Source organism: Petromyzon marinus, chromosome 72 (assembly GCF_048934315.1).
Source record: "Petromyzon marinus isolate PM22_M1 ecotype Great Lakes invasive population chromosome 72, UKy_Petmar_22M1.pri1.0, whole genome shotgun sequence".
Lineage (NCBI taxonomy): Eukaryota > Metazoa > Chordata > Hyperoartia > Petromyzontiformes > Petromyzontidae > Petromyzon > Petromyzon marinus.
Genome location: NC_133738.1, coordinates 1,504,591 through 1,525,135, shown reverse-complemented (window position 1 = coordinate 1,525,135; position 20,545 = coordinate 1,504,591). Strand labels below are relative to the sequence as shown.

General features: G+C 50.6%; 1 protein-coding gene across 5 annotated transcripts in view; it reads right to left on the bottom strand.

Annotated features, from left to right (window-relative positions):
• Positions 1-20,545, bottom strand: part of AIFM3 (AIF family member 3) — a 108,512-nt gene that overhangs the window by 49,563 nt on the left and 38,404 nt on the right. For all 5 annotated transcript variants that reach the window (XM_076055632.1, XM_076055636.1, XM_076055635.1 and 2 more), the window contains exons 5-8: positions 18,794-18,903; positions 10,552-10,661; positions 7,793-7,837; positions 6,454-6,535 (exon numbers count right to left, since the gene is read on the bottom strand). In XM_076055632.1, coding sequence (XP_075911747.1) covers positions 6,454-6,535; positions 7,793-7,837; positions 10,552-10,661; positions 18,794-18,903 — 347 coding nt within the window. The remainder of the gene's footprint in view (positions 1-6,453; positions 6,536-7,792; positions 7,838-10,551; positions 10,662-18,793; positions 18,904-20,545) is intronic.

Sequence of the window (20,545 nt, the reverse complement as noted above, 5' to 3'; positions counted from 1 at the left end):
AGCCTTCGCTCGGAGGTTCGGAGAGCCGTGAGGCGCTGCAAGGATGGGTGGTGGTCGCGGGTTGCTGAGGAGATGGAGTCTGCCTCAGTGGCCCGTGATCACAAATCTCTATTTAACTCCATCAAAAAAGTAACCTGCAGCGCCACACCTATTACCATCATTAGGGGGAAAAAACGGTGATCCAATTTCCGACCCCCAGGAACAGGTTCGCAGATTTGCTGAGCATTTCTGTGAGGTCCTGGGGGAGGAAAATCCCTCAGCCAGGAAAACATCGTGGCACAAAGTGAGGATGACCCTGCTGAGGCTGCGGTGCCTCAAATATTGGATGAAGTCACCCCCTGTGAGTGGCTGGCTGAGGTGCCATCTGCTGAGGAAGTATTGAAGGCGATCCAGAGTCTGAGACCAGGAAAGGCAGCGGGCAGAGATGATCTCCCAAGCGAAATGCTGAGGGAGGGTGGCGTTTGTGCACAGACTGCCCTATATGACATCATAACAACAGTCTGGACCACTGGACGGGTTCTGCAGGATTGGAAGGATGCCCTGGTGGTCCCCCTTTTTAAGAAGGGGGACCGCACAGACTGTAACAACTACAGGGGCATCTCACTCCTCAGTGTGCCGGGAAAGGTCCTGGCAAGGATTATTCAGCATCGCCTTGCCAGGCACGCTGAGGAGAGGCTTGCGGAGCCCCAATGCGGTTTCAGGAAAGGGTGGTCCTGCACAGATGCCATATTTTCTGTCCGTCTGCTACAGCAGAGGTGTAGGGAATTCCAACAAGACCTACATCTCTGCTTTATTGACCTGGTCAAGGCCTATGATACCATCAGTAGGCCTGGGCTCTGGGTCGTTCTTCGTGCTTTTGGAGTACCTGACCCTCTGCTCACGATCATTAAGGACCTTCATGATGGTGAGCGGGCCCGGGTAAAACTACGTGGCCGGGAGTCAGAGCCATTCCCTGTACACCTTGGGGTGCGACAGGGATGTCCTCTGGCTCCCACATTATTTAACATCTATTTTGACCACGTAGTTCGTGAAGCCTTCAATAGCTGTACCGGGGGAATCTCCATATGGTACAGATATAATGGGAGGCTAATCGATGCCCGGGTGCGGTCAAGGGATGGCTCCCTATTGCTCAACCACGTTATGTATGCCGATGATTTGGTAATAGCTGCTCAGTCAGAGGAGGAGTTGGAGACGCTGCTGCTGAGACTGGAGCGTGCCACTAAGAGGTGGGGCCTTACCATCAGCCCCACCAAAACTAAGCACCTGCCTGGGTATTTTGTACCATCGGACACTCCACCCCCACAACTCCCAATCGGTGATGGGGCAGTTGTGGAGAGAGTGGAGAGTTTCCCATACCTGGGCAGTGTGCTTATGACTGGCTCCAGTTTAACAGCAGAGGTCTCACTCCGAATCAGTCGAGCGGCAATATCTTTTCATCGGTTACGTAACGCTGTGTGGAAGCTACCTGGTCTGTCGCTCCGCACTAAGCTTCAGGTCTTCTCGGCCACGGTCATTCCCTCCCTTCTCTACGCTTGCAAAACGTGGACCCCCCTAATGGAACATCTTCGCCGGTTAGAAACATTTAGGCTGGCCTGCCTACGATCCATCCTGGGTTTAACCAGACTGGATTGTGTGAGGAGCTCACAAATCCTTGAAAGATCTGGGCAGGGTCCCATCGGTGAGCTCCTCCGGCAGGCAAGGCTGCGATGGCTGGGTCATGTAGCCCGCATGCCCAGCCACCGCATGCCGAAACAGCTTTTGTTTGGCCGGATTGAGGGGGCTAAGCGGGCGCGGCACGGGCTAGAGAAGAGATGGAGTGATGTGGTACAGGAGGACGTGGAGCTGAGTGGACTTGCCGATGACTGGTACCAGCGGTGTCAAGATCGGCCTCTGTGGAGGAGGCTCGTGAAGGATGCTACTGGGCAGTTGGAGGCAGTCGCCCTCCAACAACAACGGAGGGCGGAGGAGCGACGCTCACAACAGCGAGCGGAGCGCCGGGTGGCTAAAGCACAGCAGGTTGGCACAGTAGGGGGCACAGGTGGTGCATCAGCCAGTCATCTCAGTCAGTCGACCCGTGGCACCTGGGTCTGCCCCGTGACCTCCTGCCAGCGGGCGTTCGACACTTCACGTGGCCTCAGGGTGCACATAGCCTGGCACAAGCGTCGTGGTGACGTCACCGCCACTTAGTGGTGAATGGCGGTTGTTGTTGTTGTTGTTGAGTGTGTGTGTGAGTGTGTGAGTGTGTGTGTGAGTGAGTGTGTGAGTGAGTGTGTGTATGAGTGAGTGAGTGTATGAGTGAGTGTGTGAGTGAGTGTATGAGTGAGTGTGTGAGTGAGTGTATGTGTGAGTGTGTGTGTGTCTGAGTGTGTGTGTGAGTGTGTGAGTGTGTCTGTGAGTGTGCGAGTGAGTGTGTGAGTGTATGAGTTCATGAGTGTGTGAGTGTGTGAGTGTGTGTGTGAGTGAGTGAGTGTGAGTGAGTGTGTGTGTGAGTGTGTGTGAGTGAGTGTGTGAGTGAGTGTATGTGTGTGTGAGTGAGTGTATGAGTGAGTGAGTGTGTGAGTGTGTGAGTGAGTGAGTGGGTGAGTGAGTGTGTGAGTGTATGAGTGAGTGAGTGTGTGAGTCTGTGAGTGTGTGTGAGTGTGTGAGTGAGTGTGTGAGTGTGTGAGTGAGTGTGTGAGTGTGTGAGTGTATGAGTGTATGAGTGTGTGAGTGTGTGAGTGACTGAGTGTGTGTGAGTGTGTGTGTATGAGTGTGTGTGAGTAAGTGAGTGTGTGAGTGAGTGTGTGAGTGAGTGGGTGTGTGAGTGTGTGCGTGTGTGAGTGAGTGTGTGAGTGAGTGTGTGTGAGTGTGTGAGTGTGTGTGTGAGTGTGTGTGAGTGTGTGAGTGTGTGAGTGTATGAGTGTGTGAGTGTGTGTGAGTGTGTGTGTGACTGTGTGTGAGTGTGTGAGTGTGTGAGTGGTAGAGTGAGTGTGTGTGTGTGAGTGTGTCTGTGAGTGTGTGCGAGTGTGTGAGTGTGTGAGTGTATGAGTGAGTGAGTGTGTGAGTAAGTGTGTGAGTGTATGAGTGTATGAGTGAGTGAGTGAGTGTATGAGTGAGTGTGTGAGTGAGTGAGTGTGTGAGTGTGTGTGTGAGTGAGTGAGTGTGTGTATGAGTGAGTGAGTGAGTGTATGAGTGTATGAGTGAGTGTATGAGTGAGTGTGTGAGTGAGTGAGTGTGTGAGTGTATGAGTGAGTGAGTGTATGAGTGAGTGTGTGAGTGAGTGTATGAGTGTATGAGTGAGTGAGTGTATGAGTGAGTGAGTGAGTGTGTGAGTGAGTGAGTGTGTGAGTGAGTGAGTGTGTGAGTGAGTGTGTGAGTGTATGAGTGTATGAGTGAGTGTATGAGTGTATGAGTGAGTGTATGAGTGAGTGTGTGAGTGAGTGTGTGAGTGTATGAGTGAGTGAGTGTATGAGTGAGTGTGTGAGTGAGTGTATGAGTGTATGAGTGAGTGAGTGTATGAGTGAGTGAGTGAGTGTGTGAGTGTGTGAGTGAGTGAGTGTGTGAGTGAGTGAGTGAGTGTGTGAGTGAGTGTGTGAGTGTATGAGTGTATGAGTGAGTGAGTGAGTGTATGAGTGAGTGTGTGAGTGAGTGTGTGAGTGTATGAGTGAGTGAGTGTATGAGTGAGTGTGTGAGTGAGTGAGTGAGTGTATGAGTGTATGAGTGTGAGTGTGTGAGTGTGTGAGTGAGTGTATGAGTGAGTGTGTGAGTGAGTGAGTGAGTGTATGAGTGAGTGTATGAGTGTATGAGTGTGAGTGTGTGAGTGAGTGAGTGTGTATGAGTGAGTGTGTGAGTGAGTGAGTGTGTGAGTGAGTGAGTGTATGAGTGAGTGAGTGTATGAGTGTGTGAGTGAGTGAGTGTATGAGTGAGTGTATGAGTGTATGAGTGAGTGTGTGAGTGTGTGATTGAGTGAGTGAGTGTGTGAGTGAGTGTGTGAGTGAGTGTATGAGTGTATGAGTGTCAGTATGTCTGAGTGTGTGTATGAGTGTAAGTGTGTGTGTGAGTGTGTGTATGAGTGTAAGTGTGTGTGTGTGTGAGTGTGTGTAAGTGTGTAAGTGTGTGTAAGTAAGTGTGTGTGTATGAGTTAAAGTGTGTGTGTGTAAGTGTATGAGTGTAAGTGTGTGTGTGAGTGTGTAAGTGAGTGTAAGTGTGTGTATGAGTGTAAGTGTGTGAGTGTGTGTGTGTATGAGTGTAAGTGTGAGTGTGTGTAAGTAAGTGTAAGTGTGTGTAAGTAAGTGTGAGTGTGTAAGTGTGTAAGTGGAAGTATGTGTAAGTGTGTGTAAGTGTTAGTGTGTGTAAGTGTGTGTGTGTGAGTGAGTGAGTGTGTGAGTGTGTGTAAGTGTGTAAGTGTGTAAGTGTAAGTGTGTAAGTGTAAGTGTGTAAGTTAGTGTAAGTGTAAGTGTGTGTGTATGTGAAGTGTTATGAGTGTAAGTGTGAGTGTGTGTAAGTGTGAGTGTGTATGAGTGTAAGTGTGAGTGTGTGTAAGTGTGTGTGTGTAAGTGTGTGTGTGTAAGTGTGTGTAAGTGTGTGTGTGTGTAAGTGTGTGTAAGTGTGTGTGAGTGTGTATGAGTGTAAGTGTAAGTGTGTAAGTGTGTGTAAGTGTAAGTGTGTGTAAGTGTGCAAGTGTGTGTAAGTGTGTAAGTGTAAGTGAGTGTAAGTAAGTGTGAGTGTGTATGAGTGTGTGTGTGTGTGTGAGTGTGTGTAAGTGTGTGTGTGTAAATGTGTAAGTGTGTGTAAGTGTAAGTGTGTAAGTGTGTGTGAGTGTGTATGAGTGTAAGTGTAAGTGTGTAAGTGTGTGTAAGTGTAAATGTGTAAGTGTGTGTAAGTGTAAGTGTGTAAGTGTGTGTAAGTGTAAGTGTGTGTAAGTGTGTGTGAGTGTGTATGAGTGTAAGTGTAAGTGTGTAAGTGTGTGTAAGTGTAAATGTGTAAGTGTGTGTAAGTGTAAATGTGTAAGTGTGTGTAAGTGTAAGTGTGTAAGTGTGTGTGTGTGTAAGTGTGTGTGTGTGAGTGTGTAAGTGTGTGTATGAGTGTAAGTGTAAGTGTGTAAGTGTGTAAGTGTGTGTATGAGTGTAAGTGTGTAAGTGTGTAAGTGTGAGTGTGTAAGTATGTAAGTGTGTAAGTGTGTGTATGAGTGTAAGTGTAATTGTGTAAGTGTGTAAGTGTGTATGAGTGTAAGTGTGTAAGTGTGAGTGTGTATGAGTGTAAGTGTGTAAGTGTGTGTATGAGTGTAAGTGTAAGTGTGTAAGTGTGTAAGTGCGTGTATGAGTGTAAGTGTAAGTGTGTAAGTGTGTGTATGAGTGTAAGTGTAAGTGTGTAAGTGTGTGTATGAGTGTAAGTGTAAGTGTGTAAGTGTGTAAGTGTGTGTATGAGTGTAAGTGTAAGTGTGTAAGTGTGTGTATGAGTGTAAGTGTAAGTGTGTAAGTGTGTGTAAGTGTGTAAGTGTAAGTGAGTGTAAGTGTAAGTGTGTAAGTGTGTGTATGAGTGTAAGTGTAAGTGAGTGTGTAAGTGTGTGTATGAGTGTAAGTGTAAGTGTGTAAGTGTGTGTATGAGTGTAAGTGTGTAAGTGTGTAAGTGTGTGTATGAGTGTAAGTGTGAGTGTGTAAGTGTGTAAGTGAGTGTGTGTATGAGTGTAAGTGTAAGTGAGTGTGTAAGTGTGTGTATGAGTGTGAGTGTAAGTGTGTAAGTGTGAGTAAGTGTGAGTGTGTAAGTGTGTGTATGAGTGTGAGTGTAAGTGTGTAAGTGTGTAAGTGTGAGTGTGTAAGTGTGTAAGTGTGTGTATGAGTGTAAGTGTAAGTGTGTAAGAGTGTGTCTGAGTGTAAGTGTAAGTGTGTAAGTGTGTAAGTGTGAGTGTGTAAGTATGTAAGTGTGTAAGTGTGTGTATGAGTGTAAGTGTAATTGTGTAAGTGTGTATCGAGTGTAAGTGTAAGTGTGTAAGTGTGTGTAAGTGTAAGTGTGTAAGTGTGTGTATGAGTGTAAGTGTGTAAGTGTGTAAGTCTAAGTGTGTAAGTGTAAGTGTGTAAGTGAGTGTGTCTGAGTGTAAGTGTAAGTGTGTAAGTGTGAGTGTGTAAGTATGTAAGTGTGTAAGTGTGTGTATGAGTGTAAGTGTAATTGTGTAAGTGTGTATGAGTGTAAGTGTAAGTGTGTAAGTGTGTGTAAGTGTAAGTGTGTAAGTGTGTGTATGAGTGTAAGTGTGTAAGTCTAAGTGTGTAAGTGTAAGTGTGTAAGTGAGTGTGTATGAGTGTAAGTGTAAGTGTGTAAGTGTGTGTGTGAGTGTAAGTGTAAGTGTGTAAGTGTGTGTATGAGTGTAAGTGTAAGTGTGTAAGTGTGTAAGTGTGTCTATGAGTGTAAGTGTAAGTGTGTAAGTGTGTGTAAGTGTGTAAGTGTAAGTGTGTAAGTGTGTAAGTGTAAGTGTGTGACCTCCTCCGATGATGAGGATCTGATTCGTGTTGCTAGGCTCTTGACGGCACATGGAGCGAACTCGCTTCTGCATCTGCAACTCCTGAAGTAACAACATCATCAACATCATCATCAGTAACATCATCATCAGTAACATCATCATCAGTAACATCATCATCATCAACATCATCAGTAACATCATCATCAACGTCAACATCATCATCATCATCAACATCATCATCATCAACATCATCATCATCATCAGTAACATCATCATCAGTAGCATCAACAACATCATCATCAGTAGCATCATCATCGTCATCATCATTAACATCATCATCATCAGTAGCATCAATAGCAACATCAACATCATCAACATCATCCTCAGTAGCATCAGCAACATCATCAGTAGCACCATCAGCAGCATCAGTAGCAACATCATCATCAGTAGCATCAATAGCAACATCAACATCATCATCAGTAACATCATCATCAGTAACATCATCATCAGTAGCATCAGCAACATTATCATCATCAGTAGCACCATCAGTAGCATCAGTAACAACATCAACAACATCATCAGCAGCAGTAGCAACATCATCATCAGTAGCATCAGCAACATCATCATCAGCAGCAGTAGCAACATCATCATCAGTAGCATCAGTAACATCATCATCATCATCAGTAGCATCAGCAACATCATCAGCTGCATCATTATAAGCAGTAGCAGTAACATCAGCATAATCATCACCACCACCATCACCACCATCATCATCATCGCCAATACCACCATCACCACCACAACCATCACCACCGTCACCACCGTCACCACCGTCACCAGCACCATCATCACCACCACCATCATCACTACCACCACCACCATCATCACTACCATCACCACCACCACCACCACCATCAACACCATCACCACCACCATCACCATCACCACCACTATCATCACTACCACCACCATCATCACCACCACCACCATCATCACTACCACCACCACCATCATCACTACCATCACCACCATCAACACCATCATCATCAACACCATCACCACCACCATCACCACCACCACCATCATCACTACCATCACCACCATCAACACCACCATCACCACCATCATCATCGCCAATACCACCATCACCACCACAACCATCACCACCGTCACCACCGTCACCAGCACCATCATCACCACCACCACCACCATCATCACTACCGTCACCACCACCATCATCACTACCATCACCACCACCATCACCACCACCGTCACCACCACCGTCACCACCACCACCATCACTACCATCACCACCACCATCACCACCACCGTCACCACCACCACCATCACCACACTTACCTTTTCACTAGCTCGCACGATCACTCGATTTTTCTCAACTTTGACCTGTGTGACAAAAAGACAAAGATCCCCCGTGTAGCCTTAACAGACTGTAGGGGCAAGTGCTGTTAGCGAGTACCTATGAAGGCCTGAACGGTACACGAGGGGGTGGGTGGCCAGCACCACGCCCGACCGCCTTTGTCTCCCCAGTGGAGATGTTTACACACCGCTACACCAGGTACTCATTTGAGGCTGAGTCGACCTAGGGGAGGCCCGGGACCGGTTCAGATAATCGTCACCGGTGGTGTTGGCCGTGAGCGGGAATCGAACCCGGGTCGCCAGGTTCATAGCGCAGCGTAGCGCTAACCGCTACACTATCACTCCTCACTAGACACAGATACACACACAGATACACACACACACACAGATACACACACACAGATACACACACAGAGACACACACAGATACACACACACAGATACACACAGATACACACACACAGATACACACACACACACAGACACACAGACACACACATACACAGACACACACATACACAGACACACAGACACACACACACAGATACACACAGATAAAGACAAAGCTACCCGAGGTAGCCTCTAGCAGGGCTGTAGGGGCAAGTGCTGTTAGTAGCGAGTAGCAGCAGCAGTGTCTATGTACTACACACACCACGCACAGGCAAAGCTACCCCAGGTAGCCTCTAGCAGGCCTGTAGCGGCAAGTGCTGTTAGCGGTGTCTACGTACTGCACACACACCACAGACAAAGCTCCCCCAGGTAGCCTCTAGCAGGGCTGTAGGGGCAAGTGCTGTTAGCTAGCGAGTAGCAGCAGCAGTGTCTATGTACTACACACACCACACACACAGACAAAGCTCCCCCAGGTAGCCTCTAGCAGGGCTGTAGAAGCAAGTGCTGTTAGTAGCGAGTAGCATCAGCAGTGTCTATGTACTACACACACCACACACAGACAAAGCTACCCCAGGTAGCCTCTAGCAGGGCTGTGTATGTACCCACAGCGTGAACCACAGAGTGTGGGTGGGTGAGTGGGTGAGTGATTAAGTTGGTGGGTCAGCAGGTGAGTGGGTGATTAGGTGAGTATGTGGATCGTTGAGTGAGTGGGTCGGTGAGTGAGTGAGTGGGTGAGTAGGTGAGTGAGTAGGTGAGTGAGTAGGTGAGTGAGTAGGTGAGTAGGTGAGTGAGTAGGTGAGTAGGTGAGTGTGTAGGTGAGTGAGTAGGTGAGTGAGTAGGTGAGTGAGTAGGTGAGTGTGTAGGTGAGTGAGTAGGTGAGTGAGTAGGTGAGTGAGTGATTGAGTGAGTAGGTGAGTGTGTAGGTGAGTGAGTAGGTGAGTGAGTAGGTGAGTGAGTAGGTGAGTGAGTAGGTGAGTGAGTAGGTGAGTGTGTAGGTGAGTGAGTAGGTGATTGTGTAGGTGAGTGAGTAGGTGATTGTGTAGGTGAGTGAGTAAGTGAGTGAGTAGGTGAGTGAGTAGGTGTGTAGGTGAGTAGGTGAGTGAGTAGGTGAGTAGGTGAGTGAGTAGGTGAGTGAGTAGGTGAGTAGGTGAGTGAGTGATTGAGTGAGTAGGTGAGTGAGTAGGTGAGTGAGTGATTGAGTGAGTAGGTGAGTGAGTAGGTGAGTGAGTAGGTGAGTAGGTGGGTGAGTAGGTGAGTAGGTGAGTGTGTAGGTGAGCGAGTAGGTGAGTGAGTAGGTGAGTGAGTAGGTGAGTGAGTAGGTGAGTGTGTAGGTGAGTGAGTAGGTGAGTGAGTGAGTGAGTAGGTGAGTAGGTGAGTGTGTAGGTGAGTGAGTAGGTGAGTGGGTGAGTGGGTGAGTGAGTAGGTGAGTGGGTGAGTGAGTAGGTGAGTAGGTGAGTAGGTGAGTGTGTAGGTGAGTAGGTGAGTGTGTAGGTGAGTGAGTAGGTGAGTGAGTAGGTGAGTGAGTAGGTGAGTGAGTAGATGAGTGAGTAGGTGAGTGAATAGGTGAGTGAGTGATTGAGTGAGTAGGTGAGTGTGTAGGTGAGTGAGTAGGTGAGTGAGTAGGTGAGTGAGTAGGTGAGTGAGTAGGTGAGTGAGTAGGTGAGTGTGTAGGTGAGTGAGTAGGTGATTGTGTAGGTGAGTGAGTAAGTGAGTGAGTAGGTGAGTGAGTAGGTGTGTAGGTGAGTAGGTGAGTGAGTAGGTGAGTAGGTGAGTGAGTAGGTGAGTGAGTGAGTAGGTGAGTAGGTGAGTGAGTGATTGAGTGAGTAGGTGAGTGAGTAGGTGAGTGAGTGATTGAGTGAGTAGGTGAGTGAGTAGGTGAGTGAGTAGGTGAGTAGGTGGGTGAGTAGGTGAGTAGGTGAGTGTGTAGGTGAGTGAGTAGGTGAGTGAGTAGGTGAGTGAGTAGGTGAGTGAGTAGGTGAGTGTGTAGGTGAGTGAGTAGGTGAGTGAGTGAGTGAGTAGGTGAGTAGGTGAGTGTGTAGGTGAGTGAGTAGGTGAGTGGGTGAGTGGGTGAGTGAGTAGGTGAGTGGGTGAGTGAGTAGGTGAGTAGGTGAGTGAGTAGGTGAGTAGGTGAGTGAGTAGGTGAGTAGGTGAGTGAGTAGGTGAGTAGGTGAGTGAGTGAGTGAGTAGGTGAGTGACTAGGTGAGTGAGTGAGTAGGTGAGTAGGTGAGTGAGTAGGTGAGTAGGTGAGTGAGTAGGTGAGTGTGTAGGTGAGTAGGTGAGTGAGTAGTGGGTGAGTGTGAACCACAGCGTGTGTGTGCTACACACAGAGTGGGTGCAGGCCGAGTGCTCGCCTGGAAGCAGGGCAGGCTGTCGAGGCCTGGGAACTCTTCAATGTCTCCGCTGTGGACGTCGTAGCAGGCGCCGTGCCAGGGGCAACGGACACGCTGACCACACAGCACTCCTAGGGGAGGCACATCGCGTCTCCAGCCAATCACGTCTCTAGCTAATCACGTCTCTAGCCAATCACATTGCGTCTCCAGCCAATCACGTCTCTAGCCCGTCGCGTCTCTAGCCAATCACGTCTCTAGCCCGTCGCGTCTCTAGCCAATCACGTCTCTAGGCCATCGCGTCTCTAGCCAATCACGTCTCTAGGCCATCGCGTCTCTAGCCAATCACGTCTCTAGCCCGTCGCGTCTCTAGCCAATCACGTCTCTAGGCCATCGCGTCTCTAGCCAATCACGTCTCTAGGCCATCGCGTCTCTAGCCAATGACGTCTCTAGCCCGTCGCGTCTCCAGCCAATCACGTCTCTAGCCCGTCGCGTCTCTAGCCAATCACGTCTCTAGCCCGTCGCGTCTCTAGCCCATCACGTCTCTAGCCAATCACGTCTCTAGCCCGTCGCGTCTCTAGCCAATCACGTCTCTAGGCCATCGCGTCTCTAGCCAATCACGTCACTAGCCAATCACGTCTCTAGCCAATCACGTCTCTAGCCCGTCGCGTCTCCAGCCAATCACGTCTCTAGGCCATCCCGTCTCTAGCCAGTCACGTCTCTAGCCAATCATGTCTCTAGCCCGTCGCGTCTCTAGCCAATCACGTCTCTAGGCCATCGCGTCTCTAGCCAATCACGTCACTAGCCAATCACGTCTCTAGCCAATCACGTCTCTAGGCCATCGCGTCTATAGCCAATCACGTCTCTAGGCCATCGCGTCTCTAGCCAATCACGTCTCTAGCCCATCACATCTCTAACCCGTCGCGTCTCTAGCCAGTCGCGTCTCTAGCCAATCACGTCTCTAGCCCATCACGTCTCTAGCCAATCACATCACGTCTCTAGCCAATCACGTCTCTAGGCCATCGCGTCTATAGCCAATCGCATCACGTCTCTAGGCCATCGCGTCACTAGGCCATCGCGTCTCCAGCCAATCACGTCTCTAGCCAATCACGTCTCTAGCCCGTCGCGTCTCTAGCCAATCACGTCTCTAGCCCGTCGCGTCTCCAGCCAATCACGTCTCTAGCCCGTCGCGTTTCTAGACCGTCGCGTCTCTAGCCCATCACGTCTCTAGCCAATCGCGTCTCTAGCCAATCACATCTCTAGGCCATCGCGTCTCTAGCCAATCACGTCTCTAGCCAATCACGTCTCTAGCCAATCACGTCTCTAGCCAATCACGTCTCTAGCCCATCGCGTCTCTAGCCAATCACGTCTCTAGCCAATCACGTCTCTAGCCAATCACGTCTCTAGCCCATCGCGTCTCTAGCCAATCACGTCTCTAGCCCGTCGCGTCTCTAGTCAATCACGTCTCTAGCCAATCACGTCTCTAGCCAATCACGTCTCTAGCCAATCACGTCTCTAGCCAATCACGTCTCTAGCCAATCACGTCTCTAGCCAATCGCGTCTCTAGCCCATCGCGTCTGTAGCCAATCACGTCTCTAGCCAATCACGTCTCTAGCCAATCACGTCTCTAGCCCGTCGCGTCTCTAGCCAATCACGTCTCTAGGCCATCACGTCTCTAGCCAATCACGTTTCTAGCCAATCACGTCTCTAGCCCATCGCGTCTCTAGCCCATCGTGTCTCTAGCCAATCGCGTCTCCAGCCAATCACGTCTCTAGCCAATCGCGTCTCTAGCCAATCACGTCTCTAGCCAATCACGTCTCTAGCCAATCACGTATCTAGCCAATCACGTCTCTAGCCAATCACGTCTCTAGCCAATCACGTCTCTAGCCAATCACGTCTCTAGCCAATCGCGTCTCTAGCCCATCGCGTCTCTAGCCAATCACGTCTCTAGCCAATCACGTCTCTAGCCAATCACGTCTCTAGCCCGTCGCGTCTCTAGCTAATCACGTCTCTAGGCCATCACGTCTCTAGCCAATCACGTCTCTAGCCAATCGCGTCTCTAGCCAATCACGTCTCTAGTCAATCACGTCTCTAGCCAATCACGTCTCTAGCCCATCGCGTCTCTAGCCAATCACGTCTCTAGCCAATCACGTCTCTAGCCAATCGCGTCTCTAGCCCATCGCGTCTCTAGCCAATCACGTCTCTAGCCCGTCGCGTCTCTAGTCAATCACGTCTCTAGCCAATCACATCTCTAGCCAATCACGTCTCTAGCCAATCACGTCTCTAGCCAATCACGTCTCTAGCCAATCACGTCTCTAGCCAATCACGTCTCTAGCCAATCACGTCTCTAGCCAATCGCGTCTCTAGCCCATCGCGTCTCTAGCCAATCACGTCTCTAGCCAATCACGTCTCTAGCCAATCACGTCTCTAGCCCGTCGCGTCTCTAGCCAATCACGTCTCTAGGCCATCACGTCTCTAGCCAATCACGTCTCTAGCCAATCACGTCTCTAGCCCATCGCGTCTCTAGCCCATCGTGTCTCTAGCCAATCGCGTCTCCAGCCAATCACGTCTCTAGCCAATCGCGTCTCTAGCCAATCACGTCTCTAGCCAATCACGTCTCTAGCCAATCACGTCTCTAGCCAATCACGTCTCTAGCCAATCACGTCTCTAGCCAATCACGTCTCTAGCCAATCACGTCTCTAGCCAATCGCGTCTCTAGCCCATCGCGTCTCTAGCCAATCACGTCTCTAGCCAATCACGTCTCTAGCCAATCACGTCTCTAGCCCGTCGCGTCTCTAGCCAATCACGTCTCTAGGCCATCACGTCTCTAGCCAATCGCGTCTCTAGCCAATCACGTCTCTAGCCAATCACGTCTCTAGCCAATCACGTCTCTAGCCCGTCGCGTCTCTAGCCAATCACGTCTCTAGGCCATCACGTCTCTAGCCAATCACGTCTCTAGCCAATCACGTCTCTAGCCCATCGCGTCTCTAGCCCATCGTGTCTCTAGCCAATCGCGTCTCCAGCCAATCGCGTCTCTAGCCAATCGCGTCTCTAGCCAATCGCGTCTCTAGCCAATCACGTCTCTAGCCAATCACGTCTCTAGCCAATCACGTCTCTACCCAATCACGTCTCTAGGCCATCGCGTCTCTAGCCAATCACGTCTCTAGGCCATCGCGTCACTAGGCCATCGCGTCTCCAGTCAATCACGTCTCTAGCCAATCACGTCTCTAGCCAATCACGTCTCTAGCCAATCACGTCTCTAGCCAATCACGTCTCTAGCCCGTCGCGTCTCTAGCCAATCACGTCTCTAGGCCATCACGTCTCTAGCCAATCACGTCTCTAGCCAATCACGTCTCTAGCCCATCGCGTCTCTAGCCCTTCGTGTCTCTAGCCAATCGCGTCTCCAGCCAATCACGTCTCTAGCCAATCGCGTCTCTAGCCAATCACGTCTCTAGCCAATCACGTCTCTAGCCAATCACGTCTCTAGCCAATCACGTCTCTAGCCAATCACGTCTCTAGGCCATCACGTCTCTAGCCAATCACGTCTCTAGCCAATCACGTCTCTAGCCCATCGCGTCTCTAGCCCATCGTGTCTCTAGCCAATCGCGTCTCCAGCCAATCACGTCTCTAGCCAATCGCGTCTCTAGCCAATCGCGTCTCTAGCCAATCACGTCTCTAGCCAATCACGTCTCTAGCCAATCACGTCTCTAGCCAATCACGTCTCTAGCCAATCACGTCTCTAGCCAATCACGTCTCTAGCCAATCACGTCTCTAGCCCGTCGCGTCTCTAGCCAATCACGTCTCTAGGCCATCACGTCTCTAGCCAATCACGTCTCTAGCCAATCACGTCTCTAGCCAATCACGTCTCTAGCCCATCGCGTCTCTAGCCAATCACGTCTCTAGCCAATCACGTCTCTAGCCAATCGCGTCTCTAGCCCATCGCGTCTCTAGCCAATCACGTCTCTAGCCCGTCGCGTCTCTAGTCAATCACGTCTCTAGCCAATCACATCTCTAGCCAATCACGTCTCTAGCCAATCACGTCTCTAGCCAATCACGTCTCTAGCCAATCACGTCTCTAGCCAATCACGTCTCTAGCCAATCACGTCTCTAGCCAATCGCGTCTCTAGCCCATCGCGTCTCTAGCCAATCACGTCTCTAGCCAATCACGTCTCTAGCCAATCACGTCTCTAGCCCGTCGCGTCTCTAGCCAATCACGTCTCTAGGCCATCACGTCTCTAGCCAATCACGTCTCTAGCCAATCACGTCTCTAGCCCATCGCGTCTCTAGCCCATCGTGTCTCTAGCCAATCGCGTCTCCAGCCAATCACGTCTCTAGCCAATCGCGTCTCTAGCCAATCACGTCTCTAGCCAATCACGTCTCTAGCCAATCACGTCTCTAGCCAATCACGTCTCTAGCCAATCACGTCTCTAGCCAATCACGTCTCTAGCCAATGACGTCTCTAGCCAATCGCGTCTCTAGCCCATCGCGTCTCTAGCCAATCACGTCTCTAGCCAATCACGTCTCTAGCCAATCACGTCTCTAGCCCGTCGCGTCTCTAGCCAATCACGTCTCTAGGCCATCACGTCTCTAGCCAATCGCGTCTCTAGCCAATCACGTCTCTAGCCAATCACGTCTCTAGCCAATCACGTCTCTAGCCCGTCGCGTCTCTAGCCAATCACGTCTCTAGGCCATCACGTCTCTAGCCAATCACGTCTCTAGCCAATCACGTCTCTAGCCCATCGCGTCTCTAGCCCATCGTGTCTCTAGCCAATCGCGTCTCCAGCCAATCGCGTCTCTAGCCAATCGCGTCTCTAGCCAATCGCGTCTCTAGCCAATCACGTCTCTAGCCAATCACGTCTCTAGCCAATCACGTCTCTACCCAATCACGTCTCTAGGCCATCGCGTCTCTAGCCAATCACGTCTCTAGGCCATCGCGTCACTAGGCCATCGCGTCTCCAGTCAATCACGTCTCTAGCCAATCACGTCTCTAGCCAATCACGTCTCTAGCCAATCACGTCTCTAGCCAATCACGTCTCTAGCCCGTCGCGTCTCTAGCCAATCACGTCTCTAGGCCATCACGTCTCTAGCCAATCACGTCTCTAGCCAATCACGTCTCTAGCCCATCGCGTCTCTAGCCCTTCGTGTCTCTAGCCAATCGCGTCTCCAGCCAATCACGTCTCTAGCCAATCGCGTCTCTAGCCAATCACGTCTCTAGCCAATCACGTCTCTAGCCAATCACGTCTCTAGCCCGTCGCGTCTCTAGCAAATCACGTCTCTAGGCCATCACGTCTCTAGCCAATCACGTCTCTAGCCAATCACGTCTCTAGCCCATCGCGTCTCTAGCCCTTCGTGTCTCTAGCCAATCGCGTCTCCAGCCAATCACGTCTCTAGCCAATCGCGTCTCTAGCCAATCACGTCTCTAGCCAATCACGTCTCTAGCCAATCACGTCTCTAGCCAATCACGTCTCTAGCCAATCACGTCTCTAGGCCATCACGTCTCTAGCCAATCACGTCTCTAGCCAATCACGTCTCTAGCCCATCGCGTCTCTAGCCCATCGTGTCTCTAGCCAATCGCGTCTCCAGCCAATCACGTCTCTAGCCAATCGCGTCTCTAGCCAATCGCGTCTCTAGCCAATCACGTCTCTAGCCAATCACGTCTCTAGCCAATCACGTCTCTAGCCAATCACGTCTCTAGCCAATCACGTCTCTAGCCAATCACGTCTCTAGCCAATCACGTCTCTAGCCAATCACGTCTCTAGCCCGTCGCGTCTCTAGCCAATCACGTCTCTAGGCCATCACGTCTCTAGCCAATCACGTCTCTAGCCAATCACGTCTCTAGCCAATCACGTCTCTAGCCCATCGCGTCTCTAGCCAATCACGTCTCTAGCCAATCACGTCTCTAGCCAATCGCGTCTCTAGCCCATCGCGTCTCTAGCCAATCACGTCTCTAGCCCGTCGCGTCTCTAGTCAATCACGTCTCTAGCCAATCACATCTCTAGCCAATCACGTCTCTAGCCAATCACGTCTCTAGCCAATCACGTCTCTAGCCAATCACGTCTCTAGCCAATCACGTCTCTAGCCAATCACGTCTCTAGCCAATCGCGTCTCTAGCCCATCGCGTCTCTAGCCAATCACGTCTCTAGCCAATCACGTCTCTAGCCAATCACGTCTCTAGCCCGTCGCGTCTCTAGCCAATCACGTCTCTAGGCCATCACGTCTCTAGCCAATCACGTCTCTAGCCAATCACGTCTCTAGCCCATCGCGTCTCTAGCCCATCGTGTCTCTAGCCAATCGCGTCTCCAGCCAATCACGTCTCTAGCCAATCGCGTCTCTAGCCAATCACGTCTCTAGCCAATCACGTCTCTAGCCAATCACGTCTCTAGCCAATCACGTCTCTAGCCAATCACGTCTCTAGCCAATCACGTCTCTAGCCAATCACGTCTCTAGCCAATCGCGTCTCTAGCCCATCGCGTCTCTAGCCAATCACGTCTCTAGCCAATCACGTCTCTAGCCAATCACGTCTCTAGCCCGTCGCGTCTCTAGCCAATCACGTCTCTAGGCCATCACGTCTCTAGCCAATCGCGTCTCTAGCCAATCACGTCTCTAGCCAATCACGTCTCTAGCCAATCACGTCTCTAGCCCGTCGCGTCTCTAGCCAATCACGTCTCTAGGCCATCACGTCTCTAGCCAATCACGTCTCTAGCCAATCACGTCTCTAGCCCATCGCGTCTCTAGCCCATCGTGTCTCTAGCCAATCGCGTCTCCAGCCAATCGCGTCTCTAGCCAATCGCGTCTCTAGCCAATCGCGTCTCTAGCCAATCACGTCTCTAGCCAATCACGTCTCTAGCCAATCACGTCTCTACCCAATCACGTCTCTAGGCCATCGCGTCTCTAGCCAATCACGTCTCTAGGCCATCGCGTCACTAGGCCATCGCGTCTCCAGTCAATCACGTCTCTAGCCAATCACGTCTCTAGCCAATCACGTCTCTAGCCAATCACGTCTCTAGCCAATCACGTCTCTAGCCCGTCGCGTCTCTAGCCAATCACGTCTCTAGGCCATCACGTCTCTAGCCAATCACGTCTCTAGCCAATCACGTCTCTAGCCCATCGCGTCTCTAGCCCTTCGTGTCTCTAGCCAATCGCGTCTCCAGCCAATCACGTCTCTAGCCAATCGCGTCTCTAGCCAATCACGTCTCTAGCCAATCACGTCTCTAGCCAATCACGTCTCTAGCCAATCACGTCTCTAGCCAATCACGTCTCTAGGCCATCACGTCTCTAGCCAATCACGTCTCTAGCCAATCACGTCTCTAGCCCATCGCGTCTCTAGCCCATCGTGTCTCTAGCCAATCGCGTCTCCAGCCAATCACGTCTCTAGCCAATCGCGTCTCTAGCCAATCACGTCTCTAGCCAATCACGTCTCTAGCCAATCACGTCTCTAGCCAATCACGTCTCTAGCCAATCACGTCTCTAGCCAATCACGTCTCTAGCCAATCACGTCTCTAGCCAATCACGTCTCTAGCCCGTCGCGTCTCTAGCCAATCACGTCTCTAGGCCATCACGTCTCTAGCCAATCACGTCTCTAGCCAATCACGTCTCTAGCCAATCACGTCTCTAGCCAATCACGTCTCTAGCCAATCACGTCTCTAGGCCATCACGTCTCTAGCCAATCACGTCTCTAGCCAATCACTTCTCTAGCCCATCGCGTCTCTAGCCCATTGTGTCTCTAGCCAATCGCGTCTCCAGCCAATCACGTCTCTAGCCAATCGCGTCTCTAGCCAATCACGTCTCTAGCCAATCACGTCTCTACCCAATCACGTCTCTAGGCCATCGCGTCTCTAGCCAATCATGTCTCTAGCCAATCACGTCTCTAGGCCATCGCGTCACTAGGCCATCGCCTCTCCAGCCAATCACGTCTCTAGCCAATCACGTCTCTAGCCCATCGCGTCTCCAGCCAATCGCGTCTCTAGCCCATCGCGTCTCTAGCCAATATATATACACATATATACACACACACACACTCACACACTTACACACACATATAAACACACACTCACACACACAGACACACACACACACTCACACACACAGACACACACACACAGACACACACTCACACACACAGACACACACATATACACACACACTCACACACACAGACACACACACTCACACACACAGACACACACACACAGACACACACTCACACACACAGACACACACATATACACACAGACACACACACACTCACACGCACACACTCACTCACCCTTGAGGAGCGGCGCTCCGTAGTGTGTACACTTGTGTCCAATCGCCGAGAAGCGTCCATCGCTCTTGATGAGCAGCGCCTTGTAGCGACCCACATCCACCTCCCTCATCCTACACACACACACAGACAGAGACACACACAGACACACACTCACAAACTCACACACACATATACACAGACACACACACACAGACACACTCACACACAGACACACACAGACACAGACAGACACACACACACACACAGACACACACACTCACTCACACACACACACACATATACACAGACACAGACACACGCACACAGACACACACACAGACACACACACAGACACACACACACAGACACACACACACACACACGCACGCACGCACACACACAGACACACACACACACAGACACGCACACATACACACACAGGCACACACAGACACACACACACACATACACACACACACGCACGCACACACACACACACAGACACACACACGCACGCACACACACACAGACACACACACACATGCACGTACACACACACGCACACACACACACACACGCATACACACGCACGTACACACACACGCACACATACACACACACACACAGACACACAGACACACACACACAGACACACACAGACACACACACACAGACACACACACACAGACACACACACACAGACACACACACAGACACACACACAGACACACACACAGACACACACACAGACACACACACACAGACATACACACACACACAGACACACACACAGACACACACACAGACACACACACAGACACACACACAGACACACACAGACATACACACACACACAGACGCGTCAGCGAGTGACCGAGTGCATCAGCAAGTGAGTGAGAGTAAGTGAGTGACTGAGTGAGAGTGAGTGTGTGAGTGAGTGAGTGACTGAGAGAGAGTGAGTGAGTGTGTGAGTGAGTGAGTGAGAGTGAGTGAGTGAGTGTGAGTGAGTGAGTGACTGAGTGAGAGTGAGTGAGTGAGTGACTGAGTGAGAGTGTGTGAGTGAGTGTGTGAGTGAGTGAGAGTGAGTGAGTGAGTGACTGAGTGAGAGTGAGTGAGTGAGTGAGTGAGAGTGAGTGAGTGAGTAACTGAGTGAGTGTGTAAGTGAGTGAGTGACTGAGTGAGAGTGAGTGAGTGTGTGAGTGAGTGAGTGAGAGTGAGTGAGTGAGTAACTGAGTGAGTGAGTGAGTGTGTGAGTGAGTGACTGAGTGAGAGTGAGTGTGTGAGTGAGTGGGTGAGCGAGTGAGAGTGAGTGAGCGTGTGAGTGAGTGACTGAGTGAGTGACTGACTGAGTAACTGACTGAGTAACTGAGTGACTGAGTGAGTGAGTGACTGAGTGAGTGAGTGACTGACTGAGTGACTGAGCGAGTGACTCAGTGACTGACTGAGTGAGTGAGTGACTGACTGAGCAAGTGTCTGACTGAGTGACTGAGTGAGTGACTGAGTGAGTGAGTGACTGACTGAATGAGTGAATGACTGACTGCGTGAGTGTCTGACTGAGTGACTGACTGAGTGAGTGAGTGACTGACTGAGTGACTGAGTGAGTGACTGACTGAGTGACTGACTGAGTGACTGACTGAGTGACTGAGTGAGTGACTGAGTGAGTGATTGAGTGAGTGAGTGTCTGAGTGACTGACTGAGTGAGTGACTGAGTGACTGAGTGACTGACTGAGTGAGTAACTGACTGAGTGACCAACTGACTGAGTGACTGAGTAA